Source organism: Culex quinquefasciatus, chromosome 2 (assembly GCF_015732765.1).
Source record: "Culex quinquefasciatus strain JHB chromosome 2, VPISU_Cqui_1.0_pri_paternal, whole genome shotgun sequence".
NCBI classification, from domain to species: domain Eukaryota; kingdom Metazoa; phylum Arthropoda; class Insecta; order Diptera; family Culicidae; genus Culex; species Culex quinquefasciatus.
This window is the reverse complement of record NC_051862.1, coordinates 39,503,858-39,523,534: the sequence shown is the minus strand read 5'-3', so window position 1 is coordinate 39,523,534 and position 19,677 is coordinate 39,503,858. Positions and strand designations below refer to the sequence as shown.

The window sequence follows — 19,677 nt, the reverse complement described above, 5'->3', positions numbered from 1 at the left end:
AAATTATTTAGATGTTTTTGAAATAAGAACAAATTAGAAAAATTAAACCAATATGATTTTACTCAAAATCGAACCTAAAGTGGCTATACCTCGAAAAATAATGCTCTTTTCCAACAAAATAGTAAACTACTTTTAATTTGACACAAACACGTTTTACAGGGTGACCACTCAAATTCCATTTTCAAATTCTCGACTTTTTCCCGACTTTTCCAGAAACTCAAAAAACAGGCATTTCTTATTTAAAGAATTATTTCACACCAAAAACTCTTTATGAAAAAAGCAATATCAATCATCGAACATAATTTCTAAATAAATTTAAAAATAATCAATTTATTGACAATTTTCGTAAAAATATAAAAAATACAAACACCTAAAACAAAATACTTCGAAAATAGAACCACTCATTACCTTGATTCAGAGTCAAAAAATAAACAAATAGTCTTTTAAAAATAACTGAAAGCTTAACAATATATCTAATTTCTATGTTTATTTTTTAAATGGCAAACTTAAGATCGACCTCTCCAATCTGCCTGAAATTTTCAGGGGTTGAGCACTCAAGATCAACGGGAAGTGGGGCAATTCGGGACACAAAGTTTGAAGGTTCAAAAACGTCAAAAAAAAACTTTGTGTCCCGATTTGCCCCACTTCCCGTTGACCTAGAGTACTCATATTTTGGCCAGATATGCTAGTTTTATAAGTACAAACAACCCCTGAAATTATGCCCTGTTCGTGGACTCGCTCTGCAAGTATTTGATAGTTGATTTCAACTGAAAATGAAAAAAATGGATGGCAAAAAGTAAAAAAAACTAAATTTAAAATTTTATCCTAAATTTTTCATCAAGCGTTTTAACATGATTACTGTTATTAATTCTAACAAAATCAAAATATCTAGGAATTTGTTTAAAAAAATGTTTCCACCAAGTTCCCTATATATTTTTGTAAATTTTGATATTTAATTTTTTTAATCAATATTGGTTTGTTTAGTCGTCAGTTTTTTTAAAGTTATTTTCCAATGAAAAATTCAGTTTGATAAGTATCTATGTTTTACCACTTATTTTAAACAACATGTTTTAAGAGACTAATTCTTTAAACATACCGTAAAACGGGGTGACTTTGATAGTCGGGGTGACTTTGATAGGTTTGCGATTTTTTCGCAAAATGAAGAGTACAATTAAAATACGTAAGGAATGGTTTAGAAACATACTGACCGTGGTAGAGAAGTGTTCAAAGTACCTCAAGAAGAACTTTTCATAAAATTTTGACAGGTTTAAAAAGTTAGTTAACTATAGTTAAGAAAATGTTGATGAAAGTCATTATTTTAAACTTCTCAAAGTGTCTTGATTTTCTCAATGAACATGATTTTTAATCGGAAAACGGAATGCATTTTCGGATTCTTAGGACAATTTTCCACTTGGAGAAGGTTAAAAAGTTTGTAAATAATAAATAATATGTGTTTTTGAAACACAATTAAAAAAAAAATCTCCAAATTAAAAGGCAATTTCAGTTGAACAAATTTCATGTAAAGTGTGAAAACTTGTGATTCGTGCTTCGAATTCAGTATACAATGCAATATAAATCGATAATTTTACAAACAAAACTAGTTTTAACAAATTTCAGGCAAAATTCCGACTTTTTAACAATTTTACCTAAAATTTATATGTATTTTACTAAAAAGCTTATACACTTAGTTAACTAAATATAAAAATTGATTTTTTTTTTCTTAAAAACTATATCAGCTACTACAGTGATGGTACATTTTGCGTACTAATAAAGTTTGAACATCTTAAATATGATTTTAACCAGAAAAAACTGTGACTATCAAAGTCACCCCGGAATTAAAACTAAGAATTTTTAACGTAACTATTTTTCTAAACATTATTAAAAAAACCTTTTTTCCGAAATAGTGCATGGACTTTGTGTGGCCTACCCCAGTACATGTTTTAAAAATAATAATCTTGAGAAAAACCTTACCTGTTGGAAAATATTCTAAAAACAAATCGAAATCCTATCAAAGTCACCCCGGTTTACGGTACCTAATTGTTATAACATGAACTAAAATGCCTTGGTATTAAATATTTTTACATTCTACATTTTTTATGTTTCCAAATTAAAAATAAAACAATGTTTTTTTCCATTCTGACCACGAAAACTATTGGATTATATTCGATATTTAAGCGTTCCGGTTATTTACATATACGCACAAGAATGTTCGAGGGAAACAATTTGGAAAAAAATATGTTTGAAATAACTTAATGAATTTGGTTTATCAATTAAAAAACTTAAGTTGGCATCGTTTTTTTCTGATATTCAAGCATTGTGACAAAATTAAACAGAATCATAACTTGACGCTGGCCATAATCGTTGAAATTTGACTCTATTTTCATTAGTTTTTCATTAGCTTTGCTGTTGTTTTTTAAGTAAAGGAGCTATTACACTATCGCAAACAAACACTTTTTCGAGTTTGACAGTTTGCCAAACTCGCAAACAAGACAAAATGTATGCACGCTAATGTTTCTGGCGAACAAACAACGAAGACATACTATCAAGTTTGTTTGCCCTAGTTTAATAGCTCCTTAAGATGTTACCTCGTGTTTGATAAACAAAATAAAATAAAAATCTTTTGATTCTAAAAATATTATGAAAATCTGTGTCAAATGCATTTAACATTTATTAGGATTTCTAATGTCTTAAAAAGACTTTCATTCTCAAATAGATTGAAATAGTGAAAGGAATCTTAAATTAAAAGGTAATAAGGAATTGAGTGAACTTAAATTAAAAATTGTACTTAAAATTACAAAAGTATTCAAATGTTAAACAAATAGCTTTTAATCAGGTATGCTTGGAATTCCCGTCTTTTTGACAAAAATCACAAATTCCCGTCTTTTTCCCGATTTTTTGTGAATTACCGACTTTTTCCCGAATTCCTCGACTTGAGTGGCCACCCTGGATAGTGCAAAATCGTGTACTAGAGATATCTAGAGTTTTTTTTGAATAGGTCCTATAAACATATGAAAAACAATAGTTTAGATTTGTTTTTCTAAATGGGAAATAAAATTTGCAATCCAAAATTAAATAATTTTGTTTAGGTAATTACATAGTTTCCAGTTATACGCAATTTAATGTAAACGTTTACGGAAAGGGGATCGATCGCCAAACCAGCGACCGAATTTTGCTGGGTTGGTTTTGCTGATATCAGCGAAATTTTTCTCTAAACCAGCGAAATTTTTCGCTGAAAAAGGTGGCTGCGCGAAATCAAATCCAGCAACTTGGTTTCACTGGTTTGTTATTTCCGAAACGGTTTCTTTTCCAGCGAAAGTTTTCGCTGGTTTGATACACATCCTTCCGACAGCCGTCATAAATGTTTGTTATTGTTTACGTTCGGAAGCGATTTGTGGCAATCGAATTGCTTTAGGGGTTTTTTCAAAACAAAAAAGCATGAAAAAGTTCTGCATCAAGTGTTCAGCATTAAAATACATACTCAACAGGTGAGGGTTCTTTTCAATGAAAAGAAGCACGTTTCCATAAAGTTCTCGCAGCAGAAAAATACGGTGCAGTGAAGCTGGAGATGTATTTGTACTGCTGCATAGATGAGTGCACAAATTGTCGCAGGTGGCAGCAAGAATCGTAGGCGAGGAACTTGACCATGGCCGCGGAACAGTTTGTGCTGTGGCAAGTAAGTACAACCTGGTTTATTTTGGCATAGGCTTCTGCCGCCAAAACAAAAAAACAAACGTCGGTGATAAAAACGCTGATCCAGTGCAAAAAACACTGGTCCAGTGGAAACATTCGCTGAACCAGCGGATTTTTTGCCGGAACCAGTAGAATAATCTCCTGGTTGATTTTGGTACGAGCTGCTGCCGCGGAAAAAAAACCCGGACGTCAGCGATAGAAAACGCTGATCCAGCGTAAAAGAACACTGGTCCAGTGAAGAAATCCGCTGGACCAGCGAATTGTTTCCCAAAACCAGTACAATAATCTCCTGGTTGATTTTGGTGCCCTGCCGCTTTTTCCAAACCAGCGAGAAAAATTTCTGATTCTAGCAAAACTGATCCCCCAAACAGCGACATTTTTCACCAAACCAGTGTTTTTTTTTCACTGGTTTGGTAGAATTTCATCGGTTTCCAAACCAGCGATAAAAATTAGCGATTCTAGGTAATTTTTGTGCAGGCTGAGAAATTAGCGACATTTTTCGCTAGTTTTAGCGAACTTTATCGCGATTTGGCGATGGATCCCCTTTCCGTGTAGTATTTTTTTAAAATTTATCTTTATTAAGAGTCTCTTCTCTTTATTAAGAGTCTTTAACTTTAATTTTTTATTCAGCCTGGTTGCCTTTTAATGTTTAAATGGGGGGGGAAAGAGTTTTTCTCAGTGTTATCTAATTTGCTCTTAATAGAGTCCTAAAGCCCTGTGAGCAGTTCTCTAGGATTTCGGTCATTCGATTTTTTTTGTATTTTTTAATCCGGCTGAAACTTTTTTGGTGCCTTTGGTATGCCCAAAGAAAACATTTTGCATCATTAGTTTGTCCATATAATTTTCCATACAAATTTGGCAGCTGTCCATACAAAAATGATGCATGAAAATTCAAAAATCTGCATCTTTTGAAGGAATTTTTTGATCGATTTGGTGTCTTCGGCAAAGTTGTAGGTATGGATACGGACTACACTGGAAAAAAATGATACACGGTAAAAAAAATTTGGTGATTTTTTTATTTAACTTTTTATCACTAAAACTTGATTTGCAAAAAAACACTATTTTTATTTTTATTTTTTGATATGTTTTAGAGGATATAAAATGCCAACTTTTCAGAAATTTCCAGGTTGTGCAAAAAATCATTGAGCGAGTTATGAATTTTTGAATCAATACTGATTTTTACAAAAAATCGAAATATTGGTCGCAAAAATTTTTCAATTTCATTTTTCGATTTAAAATTGAATTTGCAATCAAAAAGTACTTTAGTGAAATTTTGATAAAGTGCACCGTTTTCAAGTTAAATCAATTTTTAGGTGACTTTTTTGAAAATAGTCGCAGTTTTTCATTTTTTTAAATTAGTGCACATGTTTGCACACTTTTGAAAAAAATATTTTTGAAAAGCTGAGAAAATTCTCTATATTTTGCTTCTTCGGACTTTGTTGATACGACCTTTAGTTGCTGAGATATTGCAATACAAAGGTTTAAAAACAGGAAAATTGATGTTTTCTAAGTCTCCCTAAAACAGCCCACCATTTTTCAATGTCGATATCTCAGCAACTAATGGTCCGATTTTCAATGTTAATATATGAAACATTTGTAAAATTTTCCGATCTTTTCGAAACCAATATTTTCAAAATTTTCAAATCAAGACTAACATTTCAAAAGGGCTAAACATTCAATATTACGCCCTTTTAAAATGTTAGTCTTGATTTGAAAATTTTGAAAATATTGTTTTCGAAAAGATCGGAAAATTTTACAAATGTTTCATATATTAACATTGAAAATCGGACCATTAGTTGCTGAGATATCGACATTGAAAATTGGTGGGCTGTTTGGGTGAGACTTAGAAAACATCAATTTTCCTGTTTTTAAACCTTTGCATTGCAATATCTCAGCAACTAAAGGTCGTATCAACAAAGTCCGAAGAAGCAAAATATAGAGAATTTTCTCAGCTTTTCAAAAATATTTTTTTCAAAAGTGTGCAAACATGTGCACTAATTTTAAAAAATGAAAAACTGCGACTATTTTCAAAAAAGTCACCTAAAAATGGATTTAACATGAAAACGGTGCACTTTATCAAAATTTCACTGAAGTACTTTTTGATTGCAAATTCAATTTTACATCGAAAAATTAAGTTGAAAAATTTTTGCGACCAATATTTCGATTTTTTGTAAACATCAGTATTGATTCAAAAATTCATAACTCGCTCAATGATTTTTTGCACAACCTGGAAATTTCTGAAAAGTTGGCATTTTATATCCTCTAAAACATATCAAAAAATAAAAAAAATAAAAATAGTGTTTTTTGCAAATCAAGTTTTAGTGATAAAAAGTTAAATAAAAAAATCACCAAATTTTTTTTACCGTGTATCATTTTTTTCCAGTGTAGTCCATATTTATACCTACAACTTTGCCGAAGACACCAAATCGATCAAAAAATTCATTCAAAAGATACAGATTTTTGAATTTTCATACATCATTTTTGTATGGACAGCTGCCAAATTTGTATGGAAAATTATATGGACAAACTAATGATGCAAGATGGCTTCTTTGGGCATACCGAAGGCACCAAAAAAGTTTCAGCCGGATTAAAAAATACAAAAATTAAAATTGAAGAAAAAGACCGATTTCGTAGAGAATTGCTCCTATGTAATTAAGTACAGTGGTTAATAAACACGATTCAAAACCATTTCCGACCACTTTTTTATAATGCAATAAAATAAATTGACAAGACAACCTTTTTTTCGATGGATCAACTATGGTCTCTTGGAAGAGCTGTCAAGTAGGATGCTTTCTGTCAAGAAGGGCCGCGAAATTATTTTTTAAATTGATTTAAAATTATATTTTAAATACTATACTATACATTGTACTCAGAAAAATAAGCTTTATCGTTGTGAACAATAATATCACAAATTTAAGCTGAATTTTAGGATACAATTATCAACTCCCGATATCTCGGGAGCAATTGGGTCCTAAAATGCTTAGATTGCTGATATTATTGTTTAAAGCGATAAAGCTTTTTTTTTGAGTACAATGACCCTTTGTACGACCACAAAGAGTTTAAAATGGATTTTCAAATCAATTTTGAAAAATTAACCTCGCGGTCCTTCTTGACAGAAAAGCTCCTACTTGACAGCTCGTTCCAAGGGGACCATAGTTAATCCATCGAAAAAATGTTGTCTTGTCAAATTTTTTTTTGCATTAAAATGAAAAAAAAAAAGTGATCAGAAATGATTTTGAATCGTGTTTTTTACCGTTGTACATAAAGTACCCAATTCAATGATTTTCAATGTTAAAATAGTAGTTTATGCAACAAGTTGCAAAAAGAGGATTTTTTCAGCACGAGTCGTACATTTATCCAACGAGGTTCACCGAGTTGGATAAATACGAAGAGTGCTGAAAAAATCAAGTTTTGCAACGAGTTCCATACAACATTTTTTGCAATTCCGAAAAACACCCATTGAGTGAAATTTTAAGTCAAATTTTCATGTATTTTGTCAATAAATCGTTTAAATCAAAATAATGTTGAAAAGTGTTACTTTTCGAAACAAGTGCTGAAAAGTTTAACTTTTCAGCACCCATTTCAGTGCTGAAAAGTAGAACTTTTCAGCATTTATTTTGAAAAGAGTTGCTATTCGATTCTGTTATTTTTGGTACAGAAAAGTAGGCTATTTCGTCGTTCAAGAATGACAGGAAAAGTAAGTAGTTTCACGATGGAATTGCAAAAATTAAATTTTGTGACATCTTCAGCTCTTTTGAATAATCTAATCTAATCTTTTCAAACCCTAGCGCAGCCAATGTTTCCTTGAGAATGCTGTAGGTTAGATTACGTCTAACTTTCTACTTGTCATTTATTAATGTTTGCAGTACGCCAACGGATTAGAATGCATTGAAACAACTCAACCTTTTAAGCGGCCAGGCCTACTGCGCAAGGTTTACCACAAACATGATTCGTTGAAGTGGGTTGGGTTTGAGCACGGAGTGTTCATACAACAACACAATTCTGAATCAGGGGAGGAAGAAGCGTGGGGCCACGCTTCGAATTTCGGTTTTTGGCAACAATTCGTTGGAAGCACCCAAGTCTACGTCACGACTGTCATCCACATATAAAGCGAGTGAAGTCAAAATCGAACCAAGATCGAACCAAGTTTTAAGCACGTGGTGTTTGAAAAGGTCGTATGCGCATTGGACATACACTACAAAAATTAAAACTTTTTTCAGTCCATTTTTCTTTAAAAAGATTTACGTTTAATCCTAGGTTTAATCTCAAATTTGAACTTTGGAACCATTTAATTAAATCGAGAACCTAATGTTGGCAGATCAGCACTTTGATTTTAAATTACAGATAGATTAAATCATTTTCGTCTGGAATTTAGCGTAATTAATTTTAAACCAACGGTCAGAAAGGATCAAAGTAATCTTATTTTGTTTCAAGGAAACTTAGGCTATTCAGTTGATTAGTTTATTTCAGTGTGTTGTGTTGTATTGCTTGAATGGTCAAGCAGAACTTTGATTTATTCATCTAATAAATGTTAAATGTGGAAAAATTTACGTAATACTTGTAACTATCTCGCATATACATGCAAAGATAGTGAAAACTAACAAAAACATAATTTGGGAGCAAAATTTATGTAAGTATGTCATACGACCTTTTCAAAAACCACACGTAAACAATATTGACAGCGCCTCTGGCGGGGACTTCAGGAAACTGCATGCGTGTCAGATCCCTGGAAGCACCATGCTAAGAAGTTTTGATGCTCCGAGACCCTCTGGGATGGGACATTGTATTTCCACGAATGCCCTGAACACTTTTTTCCGTGGTTATAGCGCCATTACTTGTCGTGACATTTTCAGCTCTTTTTATAAAAATAATTTCAAAATTTGAAAATCAAGAGTAACTACTTGAAAAAGACAAAAAAAATTGGACGTTTTAAAATTATGGGCATGATTAACTCACCAGCAATAATCACATTGTACGCCTTTCTCGTCTTGGACCGCTCATCCAGGCACAGCTTGAGCTTGATCTGATCCACGCACTCGTCCACAATCTGCTGAAACTTGGCAATCTTCACCGGCTTCGGCCCATGCTCCTCCTGCTTCCCCCCGTTCTTCTTCGGCTTTTCCTCCCCCTCACTGGCCACCAAATTTCCCAAAGCTTTCACCTCACTAGCACAGGTTATTTTACTTTGCCTCAGAATCACCCCATTCACCAAGCAGTACTTCAAGTTCGCCGGCTGCAACTTGATCGTGAGGTAGTACTCTGGAAGTTTGAACACCTGTCCTTGATTTAAAAGAACTGGATGCACCTTCGAGTTGAACAGAACAAACTCCTTGAACTTTTCGATGATGTCCGCTTCGACTTTTGGGGCGACCTTCGTCGCCGGCACCAGCTCGATCAAGTCTACGATGTTCAACGCGGTTTGCTTAGCTTTGAGGGTCACCTTCTCTCCGTGGTTAATTTCCAGCAGTTCCATCAGCTTGTCGTTGACTTCCACCGTCGGGTAGGCATTCCGCGGGAACCGCTCCACCTCCGTGGCCAACCTCACGTTCACAAAGTACTCCCGGTCGTCGTTGCTGGTCAGCAGGAACGGATGGTTGACGTCCATCCCGTCCGGAACGTTCTCCTTCGTGATGTAAATGTCACAAATTTGCGAATTGTTCCTGCGGCAGTTCCAATTCCCCTTGATAACTCGAAACTCGAACGTTCGCGGAACCTCCCGCTGCAGCGTCGCCACCAAATCGTCCAGATATTGCCCCCTGTTCTTGTACTTGGGCTCCACGATCTCCCGCTTCTCAACCACCGTCTTCGTGGGTTCGCTCAAAAAGTTCGCCATCGATTTGCTGTTTTGCAGCTTGTTTAAATGCCTCTCGAGATCGTTTTCAAACAGCGAATTCCGCACCGCGGTCTGCACGTTGGCCAACACTCCCCCACCGGAGGATGTTCCGTTGGTCAACCCGTTCGTCACAACCGACGGTGCCGCAGAATTTCGCTTCAAAATGCTTTTCTCCTTATGATTGTCAGTCCCATTCTCCAACCGATGGTGGTTCTCCTTCCCGGAGCCATTCTCAACCGCGTGGTTGTTCCGGTGCCACGTGGTCGGACGCTTCTTGACCGGATCCACTGCCGCAGAAGGTGTAATCAGCCCCGCGGAATTGATCAGCGTGTCACTGATGTCGAGTTCCTTGGATTTCGTGCGTTGAAGCTGCCGTTGGCGGACCAGTTCGGCGATGTTGAGGTTGGTGGCGCTGCGGGTTAGGCCGGGACCCGGAGGGAGAACGGAAGGGTCGGGGTCCTTTTTGAGCGGGTTTCGCTTGTACGGTTCCACCACCAGTTCGGTGTCGTTCTCGAGGCGGCCGAACGGGAGGGGCGGGATGGTGAATCCTGGAAAGGGGATAACCTTTTTAATTTGGCAATTTTTTAAAATAAAATGAAAAATAAGGCCGATACAAATGTTTGTTAAATATTTTGCATGTATGTCCATCTCTGAAAATATTTTTCTCAAATAGCACAGCATAGTTCCCTACAATTTTTTATTTTTGAACTTTGAAAATCTGTCAAAATTTTACTGAGACTAATGCTCAAAAAACGGAACGTCACAATCGTCATTACCTGGGTGCTGAATAGTCGTCCGCAAAGCGGCCTCAATTTAGAACTGTCAAAGCGGAACCAATTTACTGTTCGCTAAATGCTCCCAAGAAATAGCAAGTATTGTAATCGATCAATAATTTATTTTGTCAGGAATAAAAAAAAGTTGATGGCGTCGAACTATTGAAACATTTTAAAGTGCCTTTTGGATGCTCTTACGATTCACTAAATTCCACCCACTTCTGACGTAATTTTTCGTCACGTGGAAAACAAAAAAGGGACCATCCATAAACCACGTGGACACTTTAGGGGAGAGGGGGGGGGGGGTAAGCGATTGTCCACGCTCCATACAAAAAAGATTTTTTTTGTATGGACAATTGTCCACGAAGGGGGGGGGGGGTTGAGATTCCTAAAAAAGTGTCCACGTGGTTTATGGATGGTCCCAAAGGCCTCTTTTGGCTGCTCCTCGTTTAGTCTATGAACAAAACACGCGCGAAGTACTTTATTTTGTCAGCGAAAAGTCTAACATCAATAGATCCAAAATGTCTCAAAACAAGTCACTTCAGCAGCAAAAAAATGTCACGCTTGAGCTTGAACATAGCCTTCTACTTTGTTTATGTTTACAGCTGTAGTGCAGTTGTATTAGTGGGGAGTAGTGGGAAGCATTCGAAAATCACGTTACGCATTCTGTCTTTTCAGCACCCAGGTCATTACGAAGAGACCGTCAGCACACGAAGTTGAAACGAACGAATGCCAAGCTCGACACTCAAGTAGCGGTGCGAGCGCGACGCGAGAGCACATGCTCTTTTTCTTTCGTTATTTTTTCTCTCTTTCTTGTTTCTGCGATGCAGCGCGGTGACAGCAATCATTTGAATGAAGCAGTCATGGGGAAGGCGATCGATGACTTCTAATGAACGACCTCTGCGCGGATGAGAGAGGTGGTGTAAGTCAAAGACTGTGATTTTGCGTGATGCTCATTCGTCAGTGTATGAACGCCAGGAATTCTGAATCGAGTCGAGAATCGAGCCAAAATTCTCAGTGGGAACACATTTGTCATTGGACTCTTTTTGATGCAAGGATATGTCTTCAATATTTGTATTCAACGTACTTCTTCACTTAGACCCTTCACAAATGTTTTTTTTTTTTTTGAGAGTAATTGATTTCATATACGCAAAAAAATGTTATTTGGTGATTTTTATCCCTAGTTCCCGATATAGGGGAACAGCATCTAATTCCAGCGTGCCTTTAATGTTGGCAGGTCTGAACTTTGACATTCAATTAAAGCTAATTAAAAGCGTTTTCAACTGGAATCGAGTGATAAATAGCTCAATAAGAAGTGAGCAAGCAAGTTTCTATCAAAAGTTTTGCAAAATTTGTTGTTTAAATAGTGAAAATAAGCAAATTGGATGGAGTTAGGAGCGAGTGCTTAACTTGCCAAACATACGAGAATTTCTCCTACAAGCTGTTAAAAAAGGAATTGTTAAATGAAAAATGATAAATTGAAACAATTAAATCAGGGCTGCCCAACATCCGGCCCGCGACGTTTTTTGAAAATATTCGATAACTGGCCCTTTAAATTTTCACATTATAGAATATTTTGTTTTTGATTAAAAACATTGATTAAATCGATATTTAGTTTTTTTTTAGGTTTGGCAATCAAATGTTGGTAATTTTTTTTTTGTTCGATTTTGCTTTTATTAATACTCATATTTTTGTTCCTTTTTGTTTTAAAAACAACTTTATGTTTGAACTGGGTTCTTATCTATTCTAATTTTGTATTTTTCAGAATAATTTTTTGAATGAAAAAAATACACCAGAAAACACAATTTTCCATTCCGTAAAATTGTAAATTATTTGATAAAACTTGGAATGTTAGCTACAAATCTACAGAAGAAAACTAAACTACTGTATTTACTTCAAATTAAAGTTTGTTATGTTCTAGGCACATTAGTAAAATTGTTATTTTTTTGCGGTAAACACAACGCAAGTAGGGCTGGCCGCTTTTAATCAATAAACGAATTTGCAAACAATATTTCTGGAGTTTAAAAAAAGGTTCAATGCCAAAATTTTCCTTATTTGCTTTTTGGGTGTTTTTGAATACCCCTGGCTCAAGGCGGTTTCAAAAAGACCCAAAAAGCAAAAAAAAATATTGGACTTAAAAAAACTCTAGATTTTTACTTAAGTATTATCAAAATCACAAAAAGCAATCAGTTTCCTAAAATGCGAGTTTGGTTTTTTGTTTGCCGTAGTCTAATACCTCCTTAAGAAGAAGTAATTTTCAATTAGTTATTCGACATTTTATTTTAAAAATATAGGGAACAATTTCATATTTTTTATGTTATTTATTTTACAGTCTACCTACTTAGTTTGGCCAAGCGTTTTTTTTTCCAATTGGCAAAATGGATTTTTTTGTTTTGCTCTGTTTAATTTATTTTTATAAATTTTATTAAATACAGTCCAGACTCGATTATCCGAAGGCCTCGGAAAAAAACTTCGGATAATCGAATCACGAAAAAAACTTTTTTTTTCGTAGTTTAATTTTTGATTGTTGACCCAAAAACTACGCTAAAGTGATTTAAAAATGGCGGTGATGAAATATTTAAAAAATGCATTTTATTATTAAATAGGCAATCAACTATTTAAATTAGACTAAAATGGGGTCGCAGAACTCGAATTTGATGTTTAAAACAATAAAATGAAAAAAAAACTTCGGACAATCGAGTCTGGACTGTATTTATTTAAAAAAAAAACAATATATGGTATTTGTCCCTATCTTGGGCCTACTAAGCAGAGCGCACTTTTAATTTGATGTATTCTCAAAGACTGCTATTGGCAGCCTAGTTTGTCATACATGAATAAGTTGGATTTTTAATGCTTTAACTCGTACATTATCAACATTGTCAACAAGGTGAATATTTTGGACCTAATGGGCACCTAGCGATTTGCCAAGAAAAATGGAAGAGTGATATCTGGAGTTTTTTTTGAAAAGGTCCTATCAACAAAATTTTCATTTTTTGCTTTTTGGGTGTTTTTGAATACCCCTGACTCAAGGCGGTTCTAAAAACACCCAAAAAGCAAAAAATTGAAATTTTGTTTATAGGACCTTTTCAAAAAAAAAACTCCAGATATATTTTTTGCTTTATTTCTAATTTAGGAGAAAAAAGTTAATGATCCTTGCCCACTAAAATGAAGATAATGACTGCATGTATCATTCTCAAGTGGCAGATCCCTGGCAGATTTGGTGAAATGCTCAATTTCGTTGAATTAAGTTTGGAAGACCCAAAATACGTACTAGGCCCAAAATAGGGACAAATACCCTATCGGAAAATGAAACGCATATAAAAACAGTTAATCTGATAAAGTTGACCAACTTCTTATCCATTCATTGAAATCGAAAAGTTGTTTAAAAATAATAAAAACCTAATGATTTTTCAGGAATTTTATTTTTTCTAAATTCATTAAAATGATGTTCCAAACATTGACCTTCTAAGACCTAATCCGGTCTCTAGACTAACCATTCACGAAAAATATAAATTTTTAAATCAATTTTGAATCTTTAACAAGCATTAAAAAGAAGAGTTTTTATTGCTAAGGAAAATCATGGATTTGATTTTCTTAATCTTAACATTAAAACAATCATTTTAACAAAACAAGAAAACTTACTTATTTTGATCTTGATGCTTATCGAGTCATTGATCCAAACGACCAAATTCTGTCCCTTCGTAACGACCCTCGTCTGATCGAGTAAGATGGCCTGAATTCGTGCGCTGCTCACTTGCTAAAAACAAGAAAAAATAACAAACAATGTTGGCGCCACAACAACAACGCATCTCCCATCACTAACCAGCATTTCCCAGTCCTTTTCGCTGGCCGCCGTAACTTCCACAGTTTTCAACGAGCGCGCCTCAATAATCATCGCCACCATGACGCAATCGCCCTCGCGAAGTCCCATCGTGGCCGCCACCTGGGCGTTGATGCCGATCCGGTTGTCCTGGTAGCCACCGCCGCCGCCGTACGGGGACCACGACATGTAGTGCTGGTCGATGCCGTGCGTTATGCTCAAACAGCCGTTTTTCTAAAAATAAAAATAAACAGACCACTTAATTAGTAAGAGATGAGATGGCGATGGCGGAGAGCGGAAACAGATTATTTTTATCTCGCACGCTCATTTGGCGAAAAACATCAGAAATATGGTGCACTTTGCGCGCGCTGAGGACTCATCATAAGTATGAGGTGGGGGCATTTGGGGAAAGATGGACAGCAGGTGGTCAAGTGGCGCTAAGCTATATTTCAAACTATATATTTTGAACTGGTAGAAATAGCAACAAAAATCGTGCAATAATGAAGTCTAGAAAAAGTTAAATATTGAATATTTAACTAACTAATGGTTTGAAAATACATACTCTTACTTAAACATTGTAAAATTGGTCGATAAACATTTTTTTTACCTGTTTTTTTTTTTTTTTTTCCACTGTGAGATTGTTTGTTGCAATTTAGATGCATACAAAATTATTCAGCTAAACAAAAGTTTAGGCCGTTGCAAATATTTTTTAAAGTTTATGTCCCTCGACTCTGGCCAAAGTCGAGTTCATAAATTCTTGAACTATGAAATACTTATATTCGAAAACTCTTTAAATGTTAAATTGGGTCCTAAAATTAATTTAAAGTTTTTTTTATAACTTCGCGACCTTTCTTGACAGAAAGCATCCTACTTGACAGCTCGTTCCAATGGGACCATAGTTGAACCATTTTAAAATGTTTTTTTTTTCACTAAAATGAAAAAAAAAATCAGAAAAGGGTTTTTTATCGTGTTTTTTACCGTTTGCCGGTTTGTTTTTCCACATTGAAAGAGTTTTACCGTAAAATACCGTATTTTTTCAAAAGTACTCATATTTTCATAATTTGCGATTCGGGTATCAAACAAAGCGAAATATTGTATGCCTTTTCACTTTAGGTATGTTTTTTTCGTAAAATATTAAAAAAACATATCACCAAATACTGTATTTTTTGAAAATACTTTAATTATCAAAATTTGCAATACACAAATTATTTCACAAGTTTGTAATTTTTTTTTTAATTTTCACAAAAAAAATCTAATAAATTATAAAAGCATACAAAATATCAATTCGTTTGATACCCATATTGCAAATTTTGAAAATTTGAGTATTTTCAATAAAATACGGTATTTTGTGAAAATTAGAGTAATTTCGATAAAATATTTTGTAAATTGTAAAAAATTTAGTATTTTTCGATAAAATACGGTATTTTTGTGAAAATTTTAGTATTTTTCGATAAAATAAAAACAAAACAGACCACTTAATTAGTAAGAGATGAGATGGCGGTGGCGAAGAGCGGAAACAGATTATTTTTATCTCGCACGCTCATTTGGCGAAAAACATCAGAAATATGGTGCACTTTGCGCGCGCTGAGGACTCATCATAAGTATGAGGAGGGGGCATTTGGGGAAAGATGGCCAACTGGTGGTCAAGTGGCGCTAAGCTATATTTTAAACTATATTTCAACTGGTAGAAATAGCAACAAAAAATCGTGCAATAATGAAGTCTAGAAAAAGTTAAATATTGAATAATGGTTTAAAAATACATACTCTTACTTAAAAATTGTAAAATTGGACAATTGGGTCCTAAAATGAAGCTTAGATTGCTGATATTATTGTTTACAGCGATAAAGCTTATTTTTCTGAGTACAATGACCCTTTGTACGACCACAAAGAGTTTAAAATGGATTTTTTAAGCTTTTTGCCGTTGCAAATATTTTTTGAAGTTTATGTCTCTCGACTTTGGCCAAAGTTCATAAATTCTTGAATTATTAAATACTTATATTCGAAAATTCTTTAAATGTTAAATTGAGTCCTAAGATCAATTTAAAGTTTTTTTTAATAACCTCGCGACCTCTCTTGACTGAAAGCATCCTACTTGACAGCTCGTTCAAATGAGACCATAGTTGAACCATCTTAAAATGTTTTTGTATTTTTTTTTCATTAAAATGAAAAAAAATCAGAAAAGGGTTTTTTTATCATGTTTTTTTACCGTTTACCGATTTGTTTTTCCACTTTGGAAGAGATTTTTTTTTTGAAAATACCAAAAATTTCACAAAATACTGTATATTTTTCAAAAGTACTCAATTTTTCATAATTTGCGATTCGGGTATCAAACAAATCGAAATATTGTATGCTTTTTCACTTTAGGTATGTTTTTTTTTCGTAAAATATTTAAAAAATATCTCAACATACCGTTTTTTTCGAAAACACTAAAATTTTCTAAATTTGCAATATGAGTATCACAAACTATTTACAAATTTGTGAAAATTTCAGAATTTTCCAAAAAAAAATCTTATAAATTTTAAAAGCATACATAATATCAATTTGTTTGATATCCATACTGCAAATTTTGAAAATTTGAGTATTTTCGATAAAATACGTTTTTTGTGAAAATTTTAGTATTTTTGATGAAATACGGTATTTTGTGAAAATTAGAGTATTTTCGATAAAATACGGTAATTTGTGAAAATTTTACAATTTTCGATAAAATACGGTATTTTGTGAAAATTTTAGTATTTTCGATAAAATATGGTATTTTGTGAAAATTTGAGTATTTTAGATGAAATACGACATTTTGTGAAACTGTGAAAATTTTAGTATTTTCGATAAAATACAGTATTTTGTGAAAATTTTGGTATTTTCGATAAAATACGGTATTTTGTGAAAATTTTGGTATTTTCGATATAATACGGTATTTTTGTGAAAATTTTTATATTTTCGATAAAATACGGTATTATGTGAAAATTTTAGTATTTTCGATAAAATACGGTATTTTTGTGAAAATAGAGTATTTTGTGAAAATTTTAGTATTTTCGATAAAATACGGTATTTTGTGAAAATTTTAGTATTTTCGATAAAATACGGTGTTTTGTGAAAAATTTTGTATTTTCGATAAAATACGGTAATTTGTGAAAATTTCACAATTTTCGATAAAATACGGTATTTTGTGAAAATTTGAGTATTTTCGATAAAATATGGTATTTTGTGAAAATTTGAGTATTTTCGATGAAATACGACATTTTGTGAAAATTTTAGAATTTTCGATAAAATACGGAATTTTGCGAAAATTTTAGTATTTTCCAAAAAAAACTCTATTAAAGTGAAAAAAACATACTAAATTTCGCTTCGTTCGATACCCATATTGCATATTTTAAAAAATTTGAGTATTTTCGAAAAAATATGGAAATTTGTAAAATTTTTAGTATTTTCCAAAAAAAAACTCTAATAAAGTAAAAAAGCAAACAAAATTTCGCTTCGTTTGAAACCAAAAAATATAAATATAAAAGTACTGTGCATTGGTATTTTATGAACATTTTAAATGTTTTCAAACGAGTTCAAACATGTTAAATATGATTATAAACGCAGGAAAATGCATTTTAACTGGTTTTCAGTTGATTACTTTAATTTTCATTAAAATTTTGAAGTCTTTCGAAAAAAAAAAAAAAATTGCCCCCTGATTATACATTTTTTTTACCTTTCTATGTTAATTTGAATTTGTAATCGAAAGGATTTAACAGATTTTTTGATAAGATGCCTCGTTTTCAAGATATAGCCACCGAACGTTTGAAAGAAATAAGAAAATTCTGGAGTGTTTTTTAAAGGTCCAATAAACCAAATTTCCAGTTTATGCTTTTTGGGTATTTTTGAAACCGCCAGGGGATTAAAAAAAACCCAAAAAGCAAAAACTGAAAATTTGGTTTATTGGACCTTATTTAAAAAAAAAAAATCAGAATCAGAAGTTTTCTAAGTCTAACCCAAACAATGTCGATATCTCAACAACTAATGGTCCGATTTTCATGTTAAAAAATGAAACATCCGTGAAATTTTCCGATCTTTTCGAAAAAAACACTTTAAATTTTTTGAAGCAAGACTAACATTCAAAAAGGGCTAAACATTCAATTTTAGAGTTTTTGATTCCTGAAATTTAAATTTCTGTTTTTTTTTTCAAATTTAGATTTTTTTATTCTCTGAATTTTTGTTATATTTTTGAATTTCTTAACTTGTTAATTAATATTTTTCTGATTACATTATGCACAAATTTTCCTCCGTGATCCATCCAACCCCAAACCCCCCGTGCGATGATCCCAAAAATATCCCGCACACACATGAATGAAAATTCCACTGTCGTCGTCGCTCAGCGGAAAGCAAATCCGCCGGGATGAATCGACAAGCATTTTTCGCTGATCACAAAAATATTTCTATTCTGTTCCAAGGTTAACTGCTCATCAACAAAAGCCATAAATTATGAAGAAAGAGTTGCCACTCTCACAAACTCACATAACTCGACAGCATCCGGAAGTAGTTGTCCGGCAGCGTTACGTAGTTGTTCCGGAACGGCGAGTACGACACGGTCAGCGTGCGACGGAACATTTTCGGTTCTTCTTCCCAAGATCGCGGGGGTGGCCAAATAAAATCACTCAAAAGAATCACTTTCTTCACGGATTTCAAAACGGGTAAAATCGTCTCTGCCACCAGATACCGAACTTCTGGGAGAAAATCTGACCCCGATCGGCGCGGCGATTTCGGAACAATCCGTCTGCGGTCCGCTCACTTTTCACACTGGCCACGGAGTGGTGGTCCTGGTTTTTTTTCTTCTTCTGTTTTGATCAACCTTTGCTCCCGCACCAGGTTTGACAATCAGCTGGGTGGGTGCGAATGACAAGCGCGAAAGGGATTGCAGAGAAAAACAATGCGACGAGGGGTGATTCAAAGAGATGTGTGAACGTGCTCCAGAGAAAATTAAGGCTGTACACAACAAAACATAATTACCTTAAAATGGGTGAAATGAATAAATAATTAAAACAAAAAATACAAAATGCTTTAAAATTATTCAAACATGTTCTTTTGTTAAGTTATTTCTTTATACTTTTTTTGTAAATTTATTTTTCTTCATTTTGACATTTATCCAATTGGGTCCTAAAATGAAGCTTAGATTGCTGATATTGTTGTTCACATCGATAAAGCTTATTTTTCTGAGTACAATGACCCTTTGTACGACCACAAAGAGTTTAAAATTGATTTTTAAATCAATTTTGAAAAATTAACCTCGCGGTCCTTCTTGACAGAAAAGCACCTACTTGACAGCTCGTTCCAAGGGGACCATAGTTGATCCATCGAAAAAAAGTTGTCTTGTAAATTTTTTTTTTTTGCATTAAAATGAAAAAAAGTGATCAGAAATGGTTTTGAATCGTGTTTTTTACCGTTGTACATAAAAATTGCCATAGGGCTTTAGTACCCAATTCTACTTGAGCGTGCACTTCAAGAACGATTTGGCATGGAGTGCGTTCACAGCTACTTGTCATCAATCTGCGTCCTTTTCAAGGTGCAAAAAGTTGTTTTGCTTT

General features: G+C 33.7%; 1 protein-coding gene across 1 annotated transcript in view; it reads right to left on the bottom strand.

The window, feature by feature from the left end:
- LOC6051717 (peroxisome biogenesis factor 1) overlaps window positions 1-18,940 on the bottom strand; it is a 33,813-nt gene extending 14,873 nt beyond the window's left edge. The window contains exons 1-4 of the mRNA XM_038255259.1: window positions 18,611-18,940; window positions 14,120-14,350; window positions 13,939-14,053; window positions 8,647-10,071 (exon numbers count right to left, since the gene is read on the bottom strand). Of these exons, the coding sequence (XP_038111187.1) occupies window positions 8,647-10,071; window positions 13,939-14,053; window positions 14,120-14,350; window positions 18,611-18,703 (1,864 nt within the window). The 5' untranslated portion in view covers window positions 18,704-18,940. The remainder of the gene's footprint in view (window positions 1-8,646; window positions 10,072-13,938; window positions 14,054-14,119; window positions 14,351-18,610) is intronic.
- Window positions 18,941-19,677: the final 737 nt, after the last annotated feature.